We start from the raw sequence: 21,768 nt of genomic DNA on the forward strand, positions 1-21,768 counted from the left end.
CCTGGTTGGCAAGTGGTTAAAGGATATGTAAAGGTTTGTTTTATTAAAAAAAAAAAAAAAAAAAAAAAAAAAACCCAAACCTGTCATACTTCCCTCCTCTGTGCAGTTGGTTTTGCACAGAGTAGCCCTGAGCCACCTCTTCTCAAATGCGCTGTGTTTGACACAGCAGGACTCGGCCCTGCTCCCCCATGTCATTGGATCTGATTGACAGCAGCGGGATCCAATAGCTGCGCTGCTGTCTTTTCAATCAGGACCCAAGACGTTGGCTGGAGCTGGTGTGCTCGTCCCAGTCGCTAAAAAGACAGAGTTCAGGTAAGTAAAAGGGGGGCTGCTGCATCACAGGAGGTTTTTCACCTTAATGCATTCCAAAAACCTTGAGGGTTTACAAACCCTTTAAAGTTGCTAAATGCTTACTGTATATATTGCTCTTCGAAACAAGTGTCTACAAGCTCAAGCTGGCATGAAGTAGTATCCTCCTTGTAATAAAATTGTAGGCACAAAAGACAAACCAAAGACATTGGAGTTGATTTACTAAAACTGGAGAATACTAAATCAGGTGCAGATGTGCATGGTAGCCAATCAGCTTTTAACTTCAGCTTGTTCAATTAAGCTGACCAAAAAAAAAAAAAACTGAAAATTTATATGCAGAGCTGTGCCAGATTTTGCACTCTCCAGTTTTAGCAACAACCCCATAGTCTACAGAATTTTCAATTCCCCTCAATACCAAACTAGTCTAGCAGGACTACAGTAATTCATCTCCTCACCCTGAGGGCTTGACTGTGTTGGCGATTGAGGCGGAGGACCATTTTGTAGATGTAGCCCTTCCAGTACAGTTGGTGATTTGGAGGATTTGCGGTCACCATTAGATTGAAGGAGCTTCTTGGGACGTCCCCTTTTCCGACCTGCCATTTTTTTGCCCTTCTTGGTCAGTCTCCTACAAGGTTTGGCAGGTGAAGTCTTTTTCACAGGAGCTGGTTTATCCTCCTCAGTTGCAGAATCCTAAGGGGAAAATAAGGAATTAGGTTTTTTTTTACTACTAAAGGAAATTGTAATCTGCTTAAAGTCATCCTGTCAGCTTACAAAAGAAATCGAGACAAAAGAGCTCCTATTATGTCCATCTCACTCTAGCATTTACCTCTGCCCCATTCCAGCACTGCAGCCTTCATCAGTATCTTCATATATTCAACATGTCGAGATGAATTGGATTGCCTGCTACATGATGTGGTTTCAGCCTCCAGTCTAAGATGCCCAGGTTGTGTTTGATAGGACTTGTTTACACCTGCTCTCAGATCACTCTTCAGGGAGGATTTTATATTGCCTCTTACTTCTGTTCCAACTTACTAAATACCAGACAACCGTGCCGCAACTGCAAGCATTGTACCCAGTTAGATTTACCTATTCACTTGAAAGGCAGTATCGCTCACAAATCGCAAGCCAGCGTTACAGGGGGCTATAATTTCTGCTGTGGCTGTGAAGCAAACATCTAGGCCCTGGCACGTTTACACCCTGGCTGCTGGAAGGTTTCAGGGCAGTAAAAACATTGCTTAACCCCAGGGCTTTACTGTCCCCCAATCTCAAGTGTAAACAAGCCTATAATTACATAGCAGTTCAGAGAATGGAACCACAACATGCATCAGGAGCAGAGGCATCTGACTCTCCCCAAATTGTTAAATGCCCAAGAGTCTGGCAGAGGCCATGAAGGGGGCATTGTGGCTTGGCAGTCACCTCCATTTGTTTCAATGGTAAAGAATGATAGTTGCTTCGTTCTTTATAATAAACGTGTGAACAAACCCTAAAAGCTCTTCTTTGCAGGGTCCTGCCTAAAAGACAGTTTGAGGAATGGTATGTCACTAAGGCAGCCCATAGATGGGTTTTGTTTTTTAACCATTAGTGTAGCACTGGATATGTGTGAAAAAAAAAAAAAAAAAAAAAAACCATACATGAATGAATTATGTGGTTACAAAAAAAATGTGAATATACTGAAAATACAACATAAAAACTGTGAATACTAAAAAGTGTTAACTAAATAGTGAGTCCCAGTGAAAAAAGTCCACATATATTAAGTAGTGCACAAATGTTGTGGTAGATATTCCTCGCAAGGAAATCGGATGAGTCGCATTTGGGGTACCGACCCCAAATGTGGAAGGTGGTCCACAAAAAATATAAAGGAAAAAAAGCTCCAAATGGTGCAGGTCAGAGGGTAACCATTGGGTTTTATTTAAAAGGTCATAAAAATAAACAAAATTATGACATGTGATAACAGAAAATAAATATTAAATGGAAGAAAAAGCAATGTGGGGTGCCAAATGCAAGCCTTGCATTTGGCACCCCACATTGCTTTTTCTTCCATTTAATATTTATTTTCTGTGACCTGCACCATTTGGAGCTTTTTTTCCTTTATATTTTTTGTGGACCACCTTCCACATTTGGGGTCGGTACCCCAAATGCGACTCATCCGATCCTGACGCTTTGAGAGACACTTCGAGAGACGTTCACCATAGTCTTAACATCGGAAGCCTCCCCAGTATCCATTTGGACTACCATCAATCCACCATTTGGTTCCATGTTTGGACCCCAAGCGCTGTTGACCCAACCGTCGTATGAAAGATGAGTCCATCTTCTCTGGTAAGAGTATTTTACCTATTCTTTGAAATTACTTCAGACAAGTCGTTATCCTTGGTTTCACCTGATCTGTGGACTCCCTGATTTCCTTGCGAGGAATATCTACCACAACATTTGTGCACTACTTAATATATGTGGACTTTTTTCACTGGGACTCACTATTTAGTTATTAACACTTTTTAGTATTCACAGTTTTTATGTTGTATTTATAGTATATTCACATTTTGTTTTTTGTAACCACCTAATTCATTCATGTACGTTTTTTTTTTTCACATATCCAGCGCTACACTATTTGTTACTTTATATTCACTGAACTTTGTTTAAAGTGTTGGCAGCGGTTTTGAAGTTTTCAGTATTTGGTTTGTTATAGCGCAGTGTTTTCCCCTTTAAATATTGTTTTTTAACTAGCAGACTGAATGTAAAAAAAAAAAAAGGACCAATTCCTCCCCACTGAGTTATTGTATCCCAACAGCAAGGGAGACATTCCCACTATTAGAATACACTGATAAGTGTTGCAGGCTATAGCCTGCAGTTCTGATTGATCAAGGAAAATCCAACAGGGCAGTGCTACACAACCTGCCTGCCCATAGAAAGATCGAAAAATTCAGCCAGTCCCTGATGAACCAGATGTTTGATCCATGTACAGCTGGCTTAAGCAGCATCTTATGATCAATCATTAGGAATGTGTATTCTTTTTAAACAGCAGTGACATTACTCAGTCCTGGAGGTACCCCAACTTGAATAATTAACTCATCCCTCAGTTTATCTAGCAACTTTGTATTCCTAACAAATTCAAGCACTGCAAAATTAACACGGTCAAATGCAGAGAAGCCAGTTAAACAAATTACATTTCTGGCATTAAGGAGTAGGTTTGAGAACTTGGAAGAGAACAAAACAAATTAACCACTTCACGTCCAAGGGTAAATCAATTCTTAATGTTTTATGCACGATTCTGCAACTTTGACATGTTAGTAAAACCATACAGATCACAATTATATAGTGTGTCCGGGTGGATTATACCTTGTGTTTTTCAGGACAGATTGGGCTTTCATTTGTTAGTAAATGGTTATGGATATCTCCCAACTTAAATTTTTATGATCAAAGGAAAACTGCCCCAAAGTAGTAAAAAAAAAAAAAAAAAATTGTTTAAAATTTTGCTGTATATTTGTTACCTACCAAAGAACAACCCAAAATAAATTTTCCTTTGTCCTACCTAAAAACACACCAATTTAAAAAATAAATAAAAAATCCTGCCTAAAAATATACTGACCCAAACACAAACCCTGGCACTACCCTAGATCAAACCTTGATCTAGGTATTTTTTCTTTATTTTACTTATTACTTTCCCCCTCTCTGCAAGGAAAGAGGAAGACACATTGCATCTTTCCTCTCCTTTCACAAAGAGAAGCACAGGGACTTCAGTGACTAATCATTGTGGTAGCCAAGCAGAGGATACCACAGCAATCAGATGACCTGGAATCATGAATTCAGGGTCCCGATAGTTAGTATGGGGCCTGGCACTAGTCGAGACCCTGGCCTCTGTGCTAGGAGCATGCTGTACGGCACGCTTCCAACACAAAAAGGAGATGCAGAGACATACGGCCCAATGGAAAAATGCCCAGTGCAGTAGGGCCGCATATATGTTCTACACCAGCAGGAACGGGGTTAAATGCAGAAACCCCAAATAGTTAAGTGCTGAGAAGTTAACCCAAACCCCACATCAATTTTCATCCAGATACTATGTCACACACTAGATTTGATTTGTAAAGTGTTACTAAACCTAAAAACACCTTAATGCATTGTTTGCAGTAAGGCAAAAAATGTTTTCAATTTCCCTGTACCCCCCCCCCCCCCCCCCCCACACACACACCCCATGTGGAGACTAAGAGGGGAGAAGCTGTGCACAGCTGTATCTATTCATCCCTTATTTCCTTTTCACACAGCATTCGAGAAGCAGCAGGAGCCATTGGCGTCAATCAAACGCAGGGAAAAGGAAGTGTTGGGCGGGCCTAAGTGCGCTGTGTAAGTCTATGGAGCATGCAGACTGTTTCTTCCCATAGCAAGCAGCACCCCAAAAAAGGAGGATCGGAGCAGGTAAGTATAACATGTTTGTTATTAAATTTTTTTTTTTTTTTTTTTTATTTTGACTTTAGTAACACTTTAACTTTGAAAAATAACTGTTTATCTTTGCTCTAATTAGAATTACATTTTAGGATTTCATTTAATAGAAGCAAAGGTTGTCTACCTTAATCTCCTGAATTTTTGTAGGGGTGGTAGTATTGCTCTTTCCTTCACGCTGCTGCCTTCTACGAGCTGCTTCCTGTTCCTCCTTGATAAGAAAACAAAATTTTTTTTTTTCTAAACTGAATACTTGTTTACTAAAATGGCTAAACCAACCCTCTAAAGGAATGATTCACTATTATTTTGCTTTCTACATAGAACACATAGAATGAGATTCCAGCTGCTGCATAACAAATACAGCAGCATACAAATAGTCTTTACTCTTAAGGGTCCATGCATACTGTGCATAATAAAATGTTGCTTATACAGGCTTTTGGTAGGTTTTTTTCCTCCATCAGACTGTATAAGCAGTTCTATAGGTTAGTCTATTTGTCCATGAACATTGGGGAGTTTACAGGCAGAAAAACAAATCAGAATTGCAGTTTAAAGAGAAGCATACGGACAGAAAAGAAAAAAAAAAAATGATTGACGCATAGCGTTTTCAAATGAACATTTATAGTGAAAAATTAGCAGAGGGGAATGCTTTAGAAAAAAAAAAAAAAAACACTTATGAATGCAAATGCCCATAAACACTTTTGCAATATTTGCATTTTATGCTGTTTTCTCTGACAGAGGTTCTGACATTCCGAAACCTAGTGTGCGTAGGCCCTAAAGGGGAACTGAACACAAGAAGCTCTGTCCAAAAAGGCAGGCAGATATCTCCTTATTACTGACTTACAATTCCATATTCCACACAGTTTCGCTCTGTAAAGGCAGCAGTGTTTCGCTTCCTCATGTCAGAGCCTTCAGCAATAACACTGACAGACACTGTAGTGACATTATTGCTGTATATCTGCTCTGTGTAAGTGCTGCCTATGACTGCTAGTCCCAGGAGATTTGGTCTCACTCCAAATCTCCTCCATATAATCAAAAACCAGGAAATGCACTGCTATTTTTCCGGAGGAATTCCAGGAAAAAAAGTAAACATTTTTTCAGGGTACTTTGGAATAACCATTCTACATTTTCCCTATAACATAGTAAATCCTCACTTTGAGGTCAGTTCCACTTTAAGTTCAATATGAACAGCAATTAGCCTTCATCTCGTAATGGTCTGAAATCAGCAAAGTGAATCCTATTTCGTAAAAATTAGTAACCTCACTGAATAGGGCAGCGACAATGTTAAAGCAAATAACGTTCAGCTTCCCTAACAATTAGAAAGTTATTACATTCTATGGGCAAAATAGATAATGTATCAAATTTGAAACATACCCTGAGTTTTGGATTTTTCAGACTGGAAAAGTAGTTTTCAAGCTGTACAGAAGAAAATAAAAAGTTAAGACATGTTATTGTTTCAATAAAAACCAAACCCCCCCCCCCCCCCCCACAGAAACACTTTAGTAAAAGGTAAACAAAAAACAAAAAAGAGGTAGAGAATGCATCATGCATGAGAAAACTAGATGAGAAAAAAGGAATTTTACCAACAGCAAGCTGAAATCGCTTGCGACTGCCTCATCACTGCTGGTAACCCCTTTGTGACAAGAGATCATTAATGCCTAGATGCCAGATAAGCTCTGTCATTCCCATCAAGCTCCATATAGATTGAAAAGCAGTAGTAGGAGTGGATCACAAAGGACAAAAGAGGTGAGACTTGTATCCCCTAAAGAACTCCAAGCAAATTATTTTAATGGCAAGTACAAAAAACCCGTTTTCTTAATCAAGGGACACATACGATCGTTTGCTTGGGTCGAACTAGCCCAAACGATTTCCCTTGCTAAATTATTTGGTGGCTACGAGTACTGTGTTCCACAGCACTATGGACAAGTTCCTGTATTGTGAAAGTTGAGTCAGGCGGAGTTGATTTCCGCTACAGATCTCAGCAGTGAAAGCATTGTATTTATCAATGAATACAAGGCTTCCTCTGACTGGCATAATTTGGCCACCTCTCCACCTCGGCCAGTCATAGGAAACCTTGTATTTGTTATTAAAAATACAAAGCTTCCTCACAGTGGCTGAGCAGCACAGAGCCCAAGTCCACTTTCATCTGGCAGCAGACAGGACACTGTCTGTACTGCAGAACACAGTGCTGAGGTTTGTAGCGAGTTTTACTACAGTATAATGCAGTGCTCACAGTCGCCAAATAACTTGTTTTGGCCAGCTTGGGCCAAACGAGCTTTTAAAAAAGGGACATGAAACATGGACTTCAACCAAGTCTAAAAGCCTATGAGTTGCCGAACCAGCCTAAAAAAAGTGGAGCAAGAGGCAAGGCGTCCATTCTGGGCACCCTTGACAATGATGAGAAAAAACATATCCTCAGTGGATAAGTGATACCTGAGACTTGAACAATTTGCACAACACTGAACACTAGAGCTGCACAATATAAAAAAAAAAATCATGATCTCGATTCACCCCCTCTGGCGATCTCTCCTGCAGAAGTTGTTGATTCCTTCATATAAACAAGTGGAGAAACTATCTGCTCACTCAGCTGTCAAAAGAAAACATCTGGGCAGACTGCCAAGTTTTCAACAATGTGTAAATGCAGGAAGTCTAAAAAAAAGTCTAAATCTTTTTGACCCTAGGGAATAAAATGGCAATTGCTGCAATTTTTTATGGCACACTGTATTTGCCCAGCGGTCTTTCAAATGCAATTTTTTGGGGAAAAAAAGAAAAACGTTAGCCCAATTTTTTTTTGTTTTCATGTGAAAGATGTTACGCTGTGAGAATTGTGAGAATCGTGATCTATCTTCTAAGCAAAAAAATTGTGATTCTCATTTTAGCCAGAATTGTGCAGCTCTACTGAACACTGGAGGGATAACTCCTTGGATGTAACTCAACAGGACAGGGTGATGAAGCACAATGTCCCTGTTAAGGTGAAGGAAGAACTACAGAGGGTGGCTTATGAGGCCAGGCTGCCAACTCAAAACAAGGAAAGTTACATAAAAATAAATAAAGTATACTGTACACAGTGTTCAGTAGGTGGTTATTAAAGAACTGACAGAACCAAGCTGAGTTACAGGCAGACATACAGGGAGTACTATGTGAGCAACACCCTGTAGAAAGACTTTTGAAAAGGAATAAGAGGCAAGTGGTCTTTAACATTTTATTACAGGTGCCAAGATCTCACCTTTGGTTTTGCTCGAGGAAAAAACACAGGGCCAGGCCCCTACTGGAAATGGATCAGGATACATCCCAAAGAGAACCTCCTAGGATGGAAGTTCCTTGCATCACACAAATTGTATGCCTTTCAGGTGTGCTTGTAGATCAAGTTAGAGGAGCGCTTCCTAGCACAGGAAAAATTAAATATGATGGTCCTCCATCTCTCAGGCTGTCATGCTGTTAAGGCCAGCAACCATGGTGGTAAACTGATCCTTGAAACAGAAGATCCAAGTGGGAGCGCCAATAAGGGAGAGATAGATCCATCCATCAGGGATCTGTTTGGTTTCTTTTAAGTGCTGGTAGACATCTTATGCTGGGCGGTCTAAGCTTCTGGTAGCTGTGGATGTAGGTGTGGGAGCACTTAAACATTTTTCTGCCACAGATGGAGCGCTAAAGCATTTATTGTGCCACTGCTTTACTACTAGACTCACAGTGAAGAGTGGATATCTGTGTGAGCCCAACATGGTCGGTGCTGACGTTACTGGTGAGCCTGCTCATCTATGCTTGGCTGTGGTATATGCTCTACTGACCTGTTTTGGCTTCCTCTGCCAATAGCATGCTTTCCTCTATTGCCAACTCTGAAGCTTTAATGCCTACTTCATACACTATATACATCTTTGCGGACAAAGCTGTTACCTTGCGGTCCGCATCCATCAGCTACATCATTATGAGGAACTTATAAGCAGTGATTCGTGCATGCCAAAGTGGTGGATGCACTACATGCATGTTATGGTGAAGGCTGCGAGAGACCGCAGCATTAATTCCTGGTAATGCAATTCACATGGTGACCAATTATGCTATGATGAGCACCATAGTCGCTTCAAAAGAAGTCCAATAGACCACAAGCATTTTGCATACACATTATCCTGAGTGATTGAAGTGTGGGGGTCACATGTATAATGGCCAGTACAACGTTGCTGACGTTTAGTATGGGGGTGAGGGGGGTTCAGAGGGAAGAGTTAGTAAAGTTGCCCCAATAATGCATGTGCATTTGACCATTTTTCTTATTTCCTAATACTTCATAGTCTTTGGAGACATGGTTACAGCAGCCAGCGTACCATGACCCTTTAAAGTACTCTGCAGCTGACACTCACACAGTACATCACATGGATTGGAGAGGTCCCTCAGCAGAGGCTCTGTGGTAAAACCAAGTTAAAATTACACTAAACACATAAAAAAACAAAAAACAAATGCAATATGCAGAAATAATTGTATAATCTATCTCTACCTTCCTTGCCATCTGTTCAGAAATCATTAATTACTCAGACTCCCTCGCCCCCCCCCCCCCCCATCTTGAAGGAACCCACCCTCTCATTGCTCACCCCGACGGACTACACCTCTAAGTGCCAACAGATTCAGTGCCAGAATATAATACCCCCATGGTTCCGCCCTCTTCCATCCTTATCCCACGTGTCTCTGCCTCAAGCTCCAGATTGAGACAAAGTAAAAAATAAGCGTACATGTATGTCCAACCTGCCCACATCTCACTACTGGGAATGAGATACTTGGCTCTTTGCCTGAATGCTCAAATAGTTACCTTTCAGCAGAAGCTGATCATCATGTATATTTAGCAGTATAACTACTGAAATTATACAAGACAGCTTCTCTGTCAATCATTGTTAAAGTAATTTTAAAGTCTGATATATATATATATACACATATACCTCCGCTGCAGTTGAGCAACCCGGATCCTACTCTTCTCGGGTCCCTCTTCTGTGCTTCTGGCTCCTTTCTCCTGTTCAGTGCCCCCAGAGCAAGCTGCTTGCTATGGGGGCACCCGAGCAGAGTCACGGCACCCTCTGTCCATTCAGACATGAAGCCCCAAACCGGCCCCCTCTCTCCTTCGATTGACTAACTGACAGCTGAGGGAACCAATGGTGCTGCTGTGTCTCAGCCAATCAGGAGGAGAGTCCCGGATGACTAAGACACTTGTGGACATGCACAGAGAGAGGGGGGTTTAGGTAATTAGGGAGTGCTGGGGAGACTGCTACACACAGATTTTTTTATCCTAATGCATATGCATTAAGATAAAAACAAAAAATGAAAAAAAAAAAAAAAAAAGGGCACTGGTCTTTTTTCTGCTGTCACTTTTCTGTTTTTTATGCTACTTCACATTTAATACTGATGTAAAAAAATGCTGTAAGCTTAGTTTAATTTTCATTGCAAAACAAAGGGATCCTAACAAAAGCAGTAGTGCTGCAGAAAAAGTATTGCTTCCCTCCAAGAGAAATGACATCTACCCACCAAAGACACTAGAAAAAAAATAAAAAAAATAAAGAAAATATCGAGCTTGATGGGAGTGGAAAAGGTTATAACTGGAGAATAGTTTTTTGCTAGTTGCCAATCTCCTGTAAGCAGAACACTCCAGTATCAAAATTGACCCGATTCTTTCATTGTGTATCTACTAAAAGTATATGTATAAATAAATAAAAAGATAAGCAGATAAGCCCATCGCTGTCAGCCTCTAAATATATTAAATGTTTAACAATGTTCTTAATTAGCGTATTATTTTTATACATGATTTTTATAGCACCAACAGTTAGTGCAGCGCTTTAATATGGTTTAAGCCCTGGTTCACAGTGGCATGTCAAATTGTAAGTCAAAGCAACAGCAACTGCACCTTCCTAATTGGTGCAACTCTGCATTTGCGGCGCCGCACAGATTTCAAAAAGTAGTTTCTGTACTACTTTTTGCGATTTCGGGCTGCGATTTACACTGACATCTGTGCAGGAACCTGCACAAAATGTTTCTGAAATCTTGGCCAAAATGAGGACTAACATGCGGGAGTGAAATCGTGCCAAACTCGCACAGCTTTTATTCCAGCAGCTCAGTGTGAACCTGGGCTTAAGATACAAAAAAAAAACCCAATACAACTATTATTCAAACACGTGGCTCTTTCTGTTCAAGAAACACAACAATCTGTATGCTTGGAGGTTGTCACCACCACTGTGTACATTGGCTTTTTTTTTTTTTTTTTGGAACAGCTTCCCTCTCAATACAAGGGAATGCAAAAAAATAAAAAGCTGCTTAAAGCAGTTAGACAGCTTGGGAGAAGGTCAAATACAGCTCAGCTACATCTGTCAATTTCTAAATGATCTGAAACGCATTCTAAACGTATGTCAGTTGCAAGCAGAACACCCCTGTTAACCTGCTGAATTTGACAAAAGACCCTAGCCATGTAAGGGTCAATTAAATTGGGCTGGGTTCACATATATGAGAACTGGAAGTGTTTTTAACCACATCCAATTCACATAACATGTGAATGTAAACTGCTTTTGGAGCTGGTCCACACATGTCCAGGGCGGCTGCAGTGCGGTTTAAAAAAAAAAAAAAAAAAAGTACCGTTTGTTTTTTGGGTCAGGTTCAGGTGCGAATTCAGGGAAAATTTGCCCAGTGAACAGAAACACGCTGGCCATGTGTGAACCCAGCCTAAGTCAACTTTCCAAATTCAGCCGTATCAAGAAGTGTTTTGAGGCTACACAGCAGCTGTTTTTACCATGTGCTACAAATTTGCATCTGGCAGAACATCCCTTCATAATATTTTAGTGTTAGTTCTAAATGTAAAAAACAAAAAAAAAAACAAAAAAAAAAGCTTAAATCTTGATTTTGACTTTAGTTCTTTAAATAGACAATAAGAAACACACCTGAAAGGCATAACAAGAAAAAAGAGGAATGAGAAGGTAACTCACTAAAGTCCGGTCTATGGTGTGCAGGTAATAGGAAACTGGCTTCCCGGTCCAAGAGACAGAACCCTTCAATGGTGACAGTTCTACTACTCTCATTATAGTGCCGATATCTGAAGAGGGTCAAAAATGTTATGTACAGGAAACATTATAAAAGATAAAAAATAAATAAAAAAATGAGTGCACATAATTACACAAATACCTCAAAATGTTCGATTAGGGTTAATGGCCGTCAGGATCAGCCAGCACTGAGAACCAAACACTGGAAAATACTGCTATAAATAGCTTTTCTAACTGATGATATCCCATGGTGAGCTGGAGCTCTACAATGCACATCTCTGTGCCAGATAATTTAAGAGAAGAAAGTGTGCCGAAACATGTCAGGGGGCATGGCTGGAGCGGCGCTGGTCAAGGCCACATTCATCTACATATTAACGCACTGGGTTGGTAAGCGGCAAACTCTTCTCTTTAATAATGCTCTTACACCTCTGAATTGGTCACGGACGCCAGTTCCCTTCACTGCAACTGGCAGGAAGATCTCAGTCTCAGCTTAGAGTGTAAAAGCATTTATTTTTTTAAGGCCCCTTTCACACGGGGCTGTCCTTTACTATTCCACTTGCTCAGCGGGGATCGCTCTGTTCACTCCCACTGAGCCGGCGGATGACAAGTCCGACTACACTCTGTGAAGGGACGGACCTGTCAGAGTCCACTCTCCCCTATGGGAGATCGGATCATTATGGACCGCCTGTCAGTTTTCATCCGATCTGATCCGGCAGATGGATGAAAACTGAAAACTATCCGTTTGGATTTTGCGGATCAGGGTAGATCGGATGTCAGCAGACATGTCACCACTGAAATGCGACACTCCATAGAGCTGTATGAAGCAACCGTTCAGATCCGCCTGAAAAAACTGACAGGCGGATCTGAACGGTCCACATGTGTGAAAGGGGCCTAACGCAACCAATTTACAAATTTCTGTTCATATGGGAAAGGGTCCTGGACACTAAAGGGGAGCCTAGAACCCTTCACAGTATTTCCAGTATACATAGAGCAATGACAAACTATGTTACTCCAGCCATTCATATTCCCGATTTGTACTTGCTGTACCATGTACTTGTAAGAAAAAGTATCTTTTTTTGTACTGCTTCCTTTGTGTGACATCCCTGGTGCTCCTGCCAGTCCCTTCTTTCCTGTTCAAAACAGACCACACTAAGCTGAACACACCATGGTCAGTTCTCTAGCTGTGCTGGGAACCTAGCCTACTCTCCTCCGATAATGAGGCATGTCCTGACAGCCCCCATCGCATAGCCATTCATTGGAAGGTTTGGTGTAATGTTGCTTCTCCTCCGCCAGCTTTTATGCAGCAGAGAACAGAGGGACTGATCAATAAAAAAAGGGGGGGGGGGGTGTATGTGAGATATATTTATTGTGTATTTGCTTTGCGTTTTGTTTTTTTACACATATATGCGCACACACAAATGTTTTGCCTTTAATTTATATTTTAAACTTGAATGGGTTGTTTTAAAAAGTGACCGTTCACAATCACTTTAAATAGCAGGTGTAGGAGAAAAGTCTTTGCAGTTTTAAGAGCCCCAAAAGACCTGGAACCACAGGCTTATCCTCTAGATTCAGGGTAATAGGCACTGCATCAATAAGGTTTCAAAAAAAGCTCTATAAATTCAAGTTACACAGCAGGCGTCTGCAGTGCCTCAAAACAAACTCTGCAGAAGATGGTGCTTGAGCACACTTTGTGCTCAGCTATTGGGCATTTTGCCCACTGAAGCTCCAACAGCTGAGAAGCCCTGAGTGGACACACAGGTCCATGTGAACATGGGGGGAAACCCAGTATCACCAGGCAGAGCTGAGAAATACATCCTTGTATAACAAAATAGGGTTTCAGATTACAGGCACAGTTCCCTCTAGGGACAATGCATTAATGCCCTGGAACTACTAGTAAAGTATATACCAAGGTAACCCAGGACAGCCAGACTGTCCTCTGTGTCCAACCCAAAAAAAATAAAAATTTTGCAACTGCACAGCAATAATGCAACTAGACCTAATGGCTGAATGGCGGTAAAGAGTGTACCCAGTGGATGATATTTCTTGGTCATTCAGCCTCAACTTTACCACAGTAAAACCAGCAGTAGTGGGAAATTTAAAAAGGCTCTCACTTTTTTCAAAAATAGTGCAATGCTGTTTTACTTGTAATGATTTTCAACACTAAAAATTATTTTGCGAGCTTAGATTTCGTTAATCAAGGATCTTGAATAGTGCATCACGGATGAGAGGGCATGTGCAAGATGGCCTCAGAGGCAAATGCATTCAACTGAACCATCAGTTTTGAGAGGCCCAGCCTCTGGTAGACATCTTGCCTTAATTGTTCACAGACAATACCTTTGCTTGGTCAGAAAACTAGACTTTGAAGTTTATGGAGAAATCTGCAGCACTCTCCCGCACTGAGGGAAGTCTGATGGTGACGGGACTTAGCACATCAGCAGCTCAACCCCCCTCATCTGCCCTATAAGTTAGAGAGCGTAGCGTGCTTCGCGCATGTACAGCAGGGAACAGGCCATGAAGCCAAAAGGCTACATTGCCAAGTTCACTTACCAGCAATGGCGGCGGCAGCACTCGACAAACATCAGCTGCGGTGCCGACATCGCTGGACTCCAGAACAGGTAAGTGTCCTAATGTTAAAAGTCAGCAGCTGCAGTATGCGTAGCAACTGACTTTTTTAAAGGGGTGGGTAGAACTCCTCTAAGTACAAAGACTGCATAAGAAGCTCTGAAGAGCAGTGAGGGGCAAAGCCGCACTAACCTACATAACACAAACTCACTCATGGGGGCAAGTGCTGTGTGAAATGTATGGGGAAAGGAGTAAAACAAGTTAATTACAGGTAGATGAGACAGTCTTTCAATGAATGGGGAAAAGAAAAAAAAAAAGCAGCTGAGGTTTATGTGACATCACATGGTTAGAGTCAAACCTGCCCTAGTCTTCCTGCTAAAATTCCTAGTTGGTTTTCATCCTGGCCTTTCAATTTTCTACTTGACCTTAAAGTGATTGTAAAGTCTCTTTTTTTCCTATAAAACAAACAAACATGTTATACTTACCTGCTTTGTAAAGGCCCATACACACGATCAGCCATGACCCCCTGTGACATCACAGACTGTTGCATGCTTGGTTGTTGACGTCACAAGGGGGCGAGGCCTGTTGGTAAGTACCTATATAAGAAATGTAGATGGCTGAGCCTGTACTAGGCAGCCAGACTGCACTGAAAATGGAAGAGTTTTTTTTCTGGGTCCGGCAGGCGGCGTGATTGATGCTGGATTTACTTTGGGAACACCATTTTTTAATAAAATAATTGTGAAAAATGTTTGTTTTTTAAACCTTGTGATGCTTTTTGACTGAATGAGTAAGGGCGCAATGTACCCCTACTCATTCACATGGGGGGGCCTTTTTTAAAGGGGGCTTCAGATTTCAATTAGCTCCCCTGCTTCCCGGCCCGCTCCTTAGCAACCAGCTATTTGTCAAAAACAGCCCCCGACCCCCAGGCTGTTTGACAAAGACTGCATATGAATACCGCCAGCAAAACCCTGGTAGTAATTATCGCATGCTTTTTTCTCCGATTAGTTTGTAAATTGGACTTAAAGCGGGAGTTGCGCCGTTTTTTTTTTTTTTAAAGCCAGCAGCTACAAATACTGCAGCTGTTGACTTTTAAAATAAGGACACTTACCCACCCAGCGCGCCCGCGATGTCGGCACCCGAAGCCGATCTCTCGATCGTCTCTCGGGTGCTGCCACCGCCATCTTGGGTATGGGAATCAGGAAGTGGAGCCTTGCGGCTTTATTTCCCGGTTCCCTACTGTGCATGCGCGAGTCGCGCTGCGCAATAAGGATGGTCCCCGCTTTCTCTGGGATCTGTGTGTTTCCCAGCAGACAGCGGGGGATCTGCGGAAAGGGGCGTAAATATCCGCAGATTCTGCGGATATCTATGCCGGAAGTGGGTGCAGATACCTGTACTGTACAGGTACCTGCACCCCCCTCCCCCCTTAAAGGTGCCAATTGTGGCGCCGGAGGGGGGGGGGGGGGTTCCAATAAGCGGAAACTCCACTTTAGGGTGGAGCTCCGCTTTAAAGTGAAAGTCCATGCCAACACTAAAAACCCTGCATCCCACCATCATTCTAACACTAACCTATCCTATAGCTGCCAGCATTCTAAAGGCCCGTACACACAATCACACTTTTTGACAACATGCAAATTAGCTGTTTTAAGGCAACATTCGACCGTGTGTACGCTCCATCAGACAAACTTTTTTGGTTTTCATCTGACTTTTGTTGGCTGTGCAAATGGACAAACTTTTTGACAACATAACTCCGATGGAGCAAAGTCCGATCGTGTGTGTACAGAAAACCATCAGACTTTTGTACAAAGTACAAACACGCATGATCAGAACCAATGCAAAAGATCAGACAACAATACAGAAGTTGACCAAAGGTGGCGCTGGAGTAATTGAACGTCCTCTTTTGAAGTGTCGTCAGTACGTTGAAACGTCACAATGTTCATGTTTGTTGCCTAAAAAGTCAGATCGGGTGTATGCAATACAAACTTACGGCCAACACCCTTTGTACAAAAATCCAAGGGAAAGTTTGCACAAAGTCCAATCGTGTGTGTGGGGCTTTACAACGTTTTTTTCACAGAGCAGACTGGATCCTCCTCTTCTCGGGTCCCTCTTCTGCGATCCTGGCCCCTCCTTCCTATTGCGTGTCCCCACAGCAAACAGCTTGCTATGAAGGCACCTGAGCAGAGTCACAGCTCCCTGTCCAAACATGGAGCCCTGCTCCCGCTCTCCTCTGATTGGCTAGCTGACTTTGATTGGCTGAGACACAGCAGCGATGCCATTGGCTGCTGCCACTGTCAATCAGGAGGGAGAATCTTGGATAGCTGAGGCACTCATGGACATTGCTGGACAGAGAGGGACCTCATGTAAGTATTAGGGGGGCTGATGAAATCAGGCGGCTTTTCATCTTAATGCATAGAATGCATTAAGATAAAAAAATAACTTTCTGCCTTTACAACCCCTTTAATGGCTTATCCAGGTTACTGGGTGATCTTCAAGCACACAGCATTTTTCAAAATATAAAAATGAATTGACTCACCGCTGAGGTTTCTACTGTTAATTCGAAAGTTTAGCGGTGCAAAGGGTTTGGAGGACACAATTCTTCCACCTGAAATTGAAGTATGAAAAATTAGAAAAGAAAATGTTATTTGAAAGCCTTTTCAGTCTAACAGTGTGTTATCTATTAGAAACTGTGCAGTCTAGCCATTTACTGTTCCCAACCTCAGAACGAGATGAGCTGAGGAGAGTGCTACAGGTTAAAAGAATATCAGTGATTACCAAGGACACTGGATTATTATTTATTAAAAACAAACTTCTATTAGCCTTATAACATACAATGTTAACTGCTATAAAAACAAACAGCTCCTATAACTTAAAAAATAAGATAATAAATGTTTAACTCCTAAGGAGATGAAAAAAGGTGAAAATGTAGTAAAAGCAGGCTAAAAAGGTTATACACATACAAAAGATGCATGGAATACATGTGTAAAAAAAAAAAAAAAAAAAAAAAATAGCTAAGGATAGCACACAGAGTAAAGACAAAATGTCACTCAGGAGAGCAGAACACTAATCAAGTTGTGCTCCTGTGTCCTCCCTCATACAAGTGCAAAAAAAAAAAAAGTTTCAAAGGTTTGCCATGAACTAAATGTTTAATAATGTAATTAGCAGTGTCAGGTCTGACAAAATTAAAATTTTTGTTTAAACAGCCAAACTGTAAAACTAAGGTAAAATAATATTACTACAAGTTTGAGTGTTGTGTTTTTTTGACTCACATTAAACAGCAACTGTACTTCTAGCGTATAATCATAAAGAGAGGAGGAGCCCCCCCCCCCCCCCAACCCCCCCATGGTGGGATTATGTAGGCCCAAAATCAGCGTATAACAATAGTAAACATCCTAAATAGTGTAAAAGCAAAATTACAATTTTTATTGCATTCAAGTATTAACCACTTGAGCCCTGGAAGATTAACCACTTCCTGACCAGAGCATTTTTTACAATTGCTTTAACTGGTAATTAGGTGGTCATGCAATGCTGTACCAAAACAAAATTTGCATTTTTTTAACCCACAAATAGAGCTTTCTTTTGGTGCCATTTGATTACCTCTGCAGTTTTTTTTTTTTTGCGCTATACGCAAAACAAAGAGCGACAATTTTTGTTTTTGGGGGGGGGGGGGGGGGCGGGGACTAAACAATATTTGTTTTGCTATAATAAATATCCCCAAAAATGTTTTTTTTATAAAAAAAAAAATTCTTCATCAGTTTGGGCCAATATATATTCTTACAAATATTTTGGGTTAAAAAAACAAAACAAAAAAAAAATACGCAATAAACGTATACTGATTGTAGATGTTATAACTTTTGTGCAAACCAAACTGGGAAAGATTTATGGCTTTTTTTGGTTTTAACTATTTTTAGCGGTATTGCGGCAGTCAGATTGGACACTCTACTCATTTTTGGGGCCATTGACATTTATACAGTGATCAGTGCTATAAAAATGCACTTATTTCTGTGTAAATGACACTGGCAGTGAAGGGCTTAACACTAGGGGCAGATCAAAGGGGTAAAGGGGCAAATGTGTGTTCCCTCAGTGTGTTCTAACTGTATGGGAATAGGACTGAGTAGGAGGGGCGACATTTCGTTGTTTCTACTTACTAGGAACAAACAACGTGTCTCCTCTCCTCTGACAGCACAGGGATCTGTGTGTTTAATTCCCATTCTGGCACTCATGCGCGCAACCGCTGGGCGGCGCACGCATCCCTCCGGCAGCTCTTAAAGAAACCCTGTATATATACACACAGGGTTCTGCACAGGGGGGCCATTGTGCTGCAGTATATGTACACAAGGCGGTCAGGAACCAGTTAAGCAGAGTTCCAACCAAAAGTGGAAGCTTATCTGTCTCCTCCCCCCTCTGGTGCCACATTAGGCACCTTCCCAGGGGGAGGGGGGTGCAGGCGCCCATATTTGGCAGGTACCTGTCCCTATGGCGAGGTATGTCAGAAGTTTGGCCCCCCTCCTCACGCCGCCAGTTAGAGTGCGCAATGCGCACATTCGCAGTAGCGAACTGGCTGTGAAGCCACAAGGCATCACTGCCAGTTTCCCTTAGAGGCTATAGTGGCGGCAGCACCCGAGAGCCGACAAAAACATCGGCTGGGGTGCTGACATCGCTGGATCCAGGACAGGTAAGTGTCCCATTATGGAAAGTCAGCAGCATGCATGTCATTTTTTTCGTGCAGGGGGTGGAACTCTGCTTTAAAAGAGCATAATAAATGTCTGGTGTAACAACTTATCACCTCAGAGCGACATTTAGTGATGCATGATATTCTAGACGTATGTTGTCATCATGGTGCATCAGCCATGACTACTCAGTACAGCAATACATTGGAACACTACCATTTTTTCTTTTTTTTAATGTTGGTCTTCAATAACAATTGCAATTTTGCCTTTACAATATTTTGGATGTTTACACTGGTGTATAACAATTTTGGGGGCCCACATAATCCCACCATGGGGGGGTCCTCCTTTTTATGCATGTATATTTGGGGATGATGGCCATGTTTCTCTTGACTAGTGGTTCTCAACCTCAGTCCACAAGGGAGATGTTTTAGGAACTTCCCTTAGATAAAATAGCTCATCAATATGTCATAGATATTGATTTAAATCAGCTGTGCAAACTAAAGGTAAACCTGAAACAATGGCCCGTTGGGGGTACTTGAGGACCGAGGCTGAAAACCACTGCTCTAGACCATACCTTCTTTCTCTTATATTCTAATGTCTTATCTGCCAGTGTGCGGAGTTAACAGTAACAGTATGGTGGCAAATTGTACTGTAAAAAATATACAACAAAGCGTGCTTATTCTGCCATGCCCCTCAGACTTCTCCCATCCAAAATAGTGCCTGTATTCAACTGTTGCTTTTAGCTAGATTGTGGAAGCTGGTTGTGGCTGCATAGTCAATCCCTACAGACTTGATAAGGCCATCTCCTGAAGTTGGAGATGCTCCTACAAAAGTTTATGGGTTTTGATTGCAAGGCACAGCCAACTTAAAGAGGATTTCAACCACAGGATGACAACATTGTGATGGACTGCAGCATGTAGTTAAGAAACCATCTGGAGTGGGGCAGGAGAAGGCAGACAGAAGTGAACTTTAACTGGATCTACTTCCCTACATAGAGCATTATTACCTAACAGTCCTATAAAAATGAGCATTACATGGAAAGTGCATTTACATATTACCATATAAAGCAAACACAAAGACTGAAAAAACAAACTGTGCTGTTTCTACTTTAATACCAACACACCGCTAAACCATAATCTAACAGCTGCATGCTCTACATCCTGCAAGACATACCAAAACATAAGAAGATGTTCTTCACTGTGAAGAGGTTTAGATCAATACATTACCTTCCTTCATGTTGGCAAATCTCTCCTTTAGCTGGTGGTCGACCTCAGGACCAAAGGCAAAATTATTCACAAAAATAACACTGCAAGATAACAGTAATGTTACTTTTGGAAATACCATGATGCTTTTGTCTAACCAACTACAGGTTCTTCGTTAAGAGTGAAAAAAAAGTTGCAAAGCATTTTTAGGCATCAACAAAGCATTATACTGGTCAGTACTTAAGTTTTGCATAAATTACATAACTTCATTTGAAAATGACAGGTTGCAAGAAAAGACAAGTATGCTGGAGAAGTCAAATATTTCACTAGTCATGCAGATTGCTACCAAAATACTTAGCCATAATATTATAAATTATCTATTTTTAGAGCCAGGTGCAGCCATTTTTTATTTTTATAAGGTTTGATAACGGATAAGGTCTCTGAAGATTGTATATTGCTTTCTGTCTTCAAGTCTGATACAGTTGGGGCATAGACAGAAGCAAAAAACTTACAGTAAAAGGGATAGGATAAAACCTATAAGGGAGGTAAATAAAATATGCCTTCCTGTCCTAGTGAAAACAGCTCCTCCATATCTTCTGCTGGTTGTCACAGGGACAGGGAAGAGAGGGGAAAACCCCCACACAGTGATACCCACAGCAACAAAAACACTTCACATGTATATCTAAAAATGTTTCAGCAAAAGTTGTGCCTTAAAAATTTCTACATTTACTTTTTGTACATGTAATTATCCATATGACTGAGGTATATGAGATTTGTGTAAACTTTACACAAATACTCAAAATCATTAAAGTGAACCGGTGCCCAGATCATACACACCAAATTTACATATTCTGAAAAAGTAGTAAGAGCCCTTTGATACCAAGCCCAAAGACACCTCTCCATCTACAGTATAAGCAATGTAGAGAAATTCATTCTCAAATCTCACAACAGACATTGAAATCTCCCCCCCCCCCCCCCCCACAATCAGTACAGATTATGGCAGATCAGCAGCCCTCTCAGCTAGAAACTGAGACTGGACTGTAGAGTCTTTGTTGTGATCTTTGAAGATGTGCGAAAACTATAACTATATATTAAAGAATTTGAGGTATGGCATTTTATAGTTACATTGGTCAAGCACAGATGTAAACTATGCATATAACACATATGCATATTGGGGGTGGATATCACTGGTACAGTATATGCATAGTTATCTTGGTCCAAAGCAAGACCAATGTAATTGTGTCAAAAATGCCATACCTAGAAATCTTCTTTAAAACTGCTAGAGGGGTAAGGGATGTCTTGATCTAAAGCTCTTTTAGACCTTAAGACTAGCGGACCATTACAGTAAATGGGGAAGCACCACAAACACCCTGTAACCACATCCAATGCATGCAGTTGCAGAGAGTTTGTTTGGCAGAAGTGGTACTAAAACAAGAGCTGAGGTGGCATCACAATAAACGGTTTAAAGTGGTTGTAAAACCTTATATATACCCAGTGAAGAGAATGGCCTCAGGTGATACAGAGATGAAACAAATCAGTACCTGTTTATCTGCCAACTTCTCGTTCCTATTCAAAGTGCTACATTTATAAAGCTTGCCTGAA

General features: G+C 41.3%; 1 protein-coding gene across 3 annotated transcripts in view; it reads right to left on the reverse strand.

The window, feature by feature from the left end:
• The window catches only part of DOT1L (DOT1 like histone lysine methyltransferase), a 228,667-nt gene that overhangs the window by 78,190 nt on the left and 128,709 nt on the right, over window positions 1-21,768 (reverse strand). For 2 of the 3 annotated variants that reach the window (XM_077475976.1, XM_077475974.1), the window contains exons 9-14: window positions 20,191-20,270; window positions 16,831-16,899; window positions 11,685-11,791; window positions 6,112-6,153; window positions 4,868-4,951; window positions 765-999 (exon numbers count right to left, since the gene is read on the reverse strand). In XM_077475976.1, coding sequence (XP_077332102.1) covers window positions 765-999; window positions 4,868-4,951; window positions 6,112-6,153; window positions 11,685-11,791; window positions 16,831-16,899; window positions 20,191-20,270 — 617 coding nt within the window. The remainder of the gene's footprint in view (window positions 1-764; window positions 1,000-4,867; window positions 4,952-6,111; window positions 6,154-11,684; window positions 11,792-16,830; window positions 16,900-20,190; window positions 20,271-21,768) is intronic. The other variant, XM_077475975.1, reaches the window with a different exon arrangement.

Source organism: Lithobates pipiens, unplaced genomic scaffold (genome assembly GCF_037356315.1).
Source record: "Lithobates pipiens isolate NorthernLeopardFrog02 unplaced genomic scaffold, aLitPip1_a1.2 Scaffold_13, whole genome shotgun sequence".
NCBI classification, from domain to species: domain Eukaryota; kingdom Metazoa; phylum Chordata; class Amphibia; order Anura; family Ranidae; genus Lithobates; species Lithobates pipiens.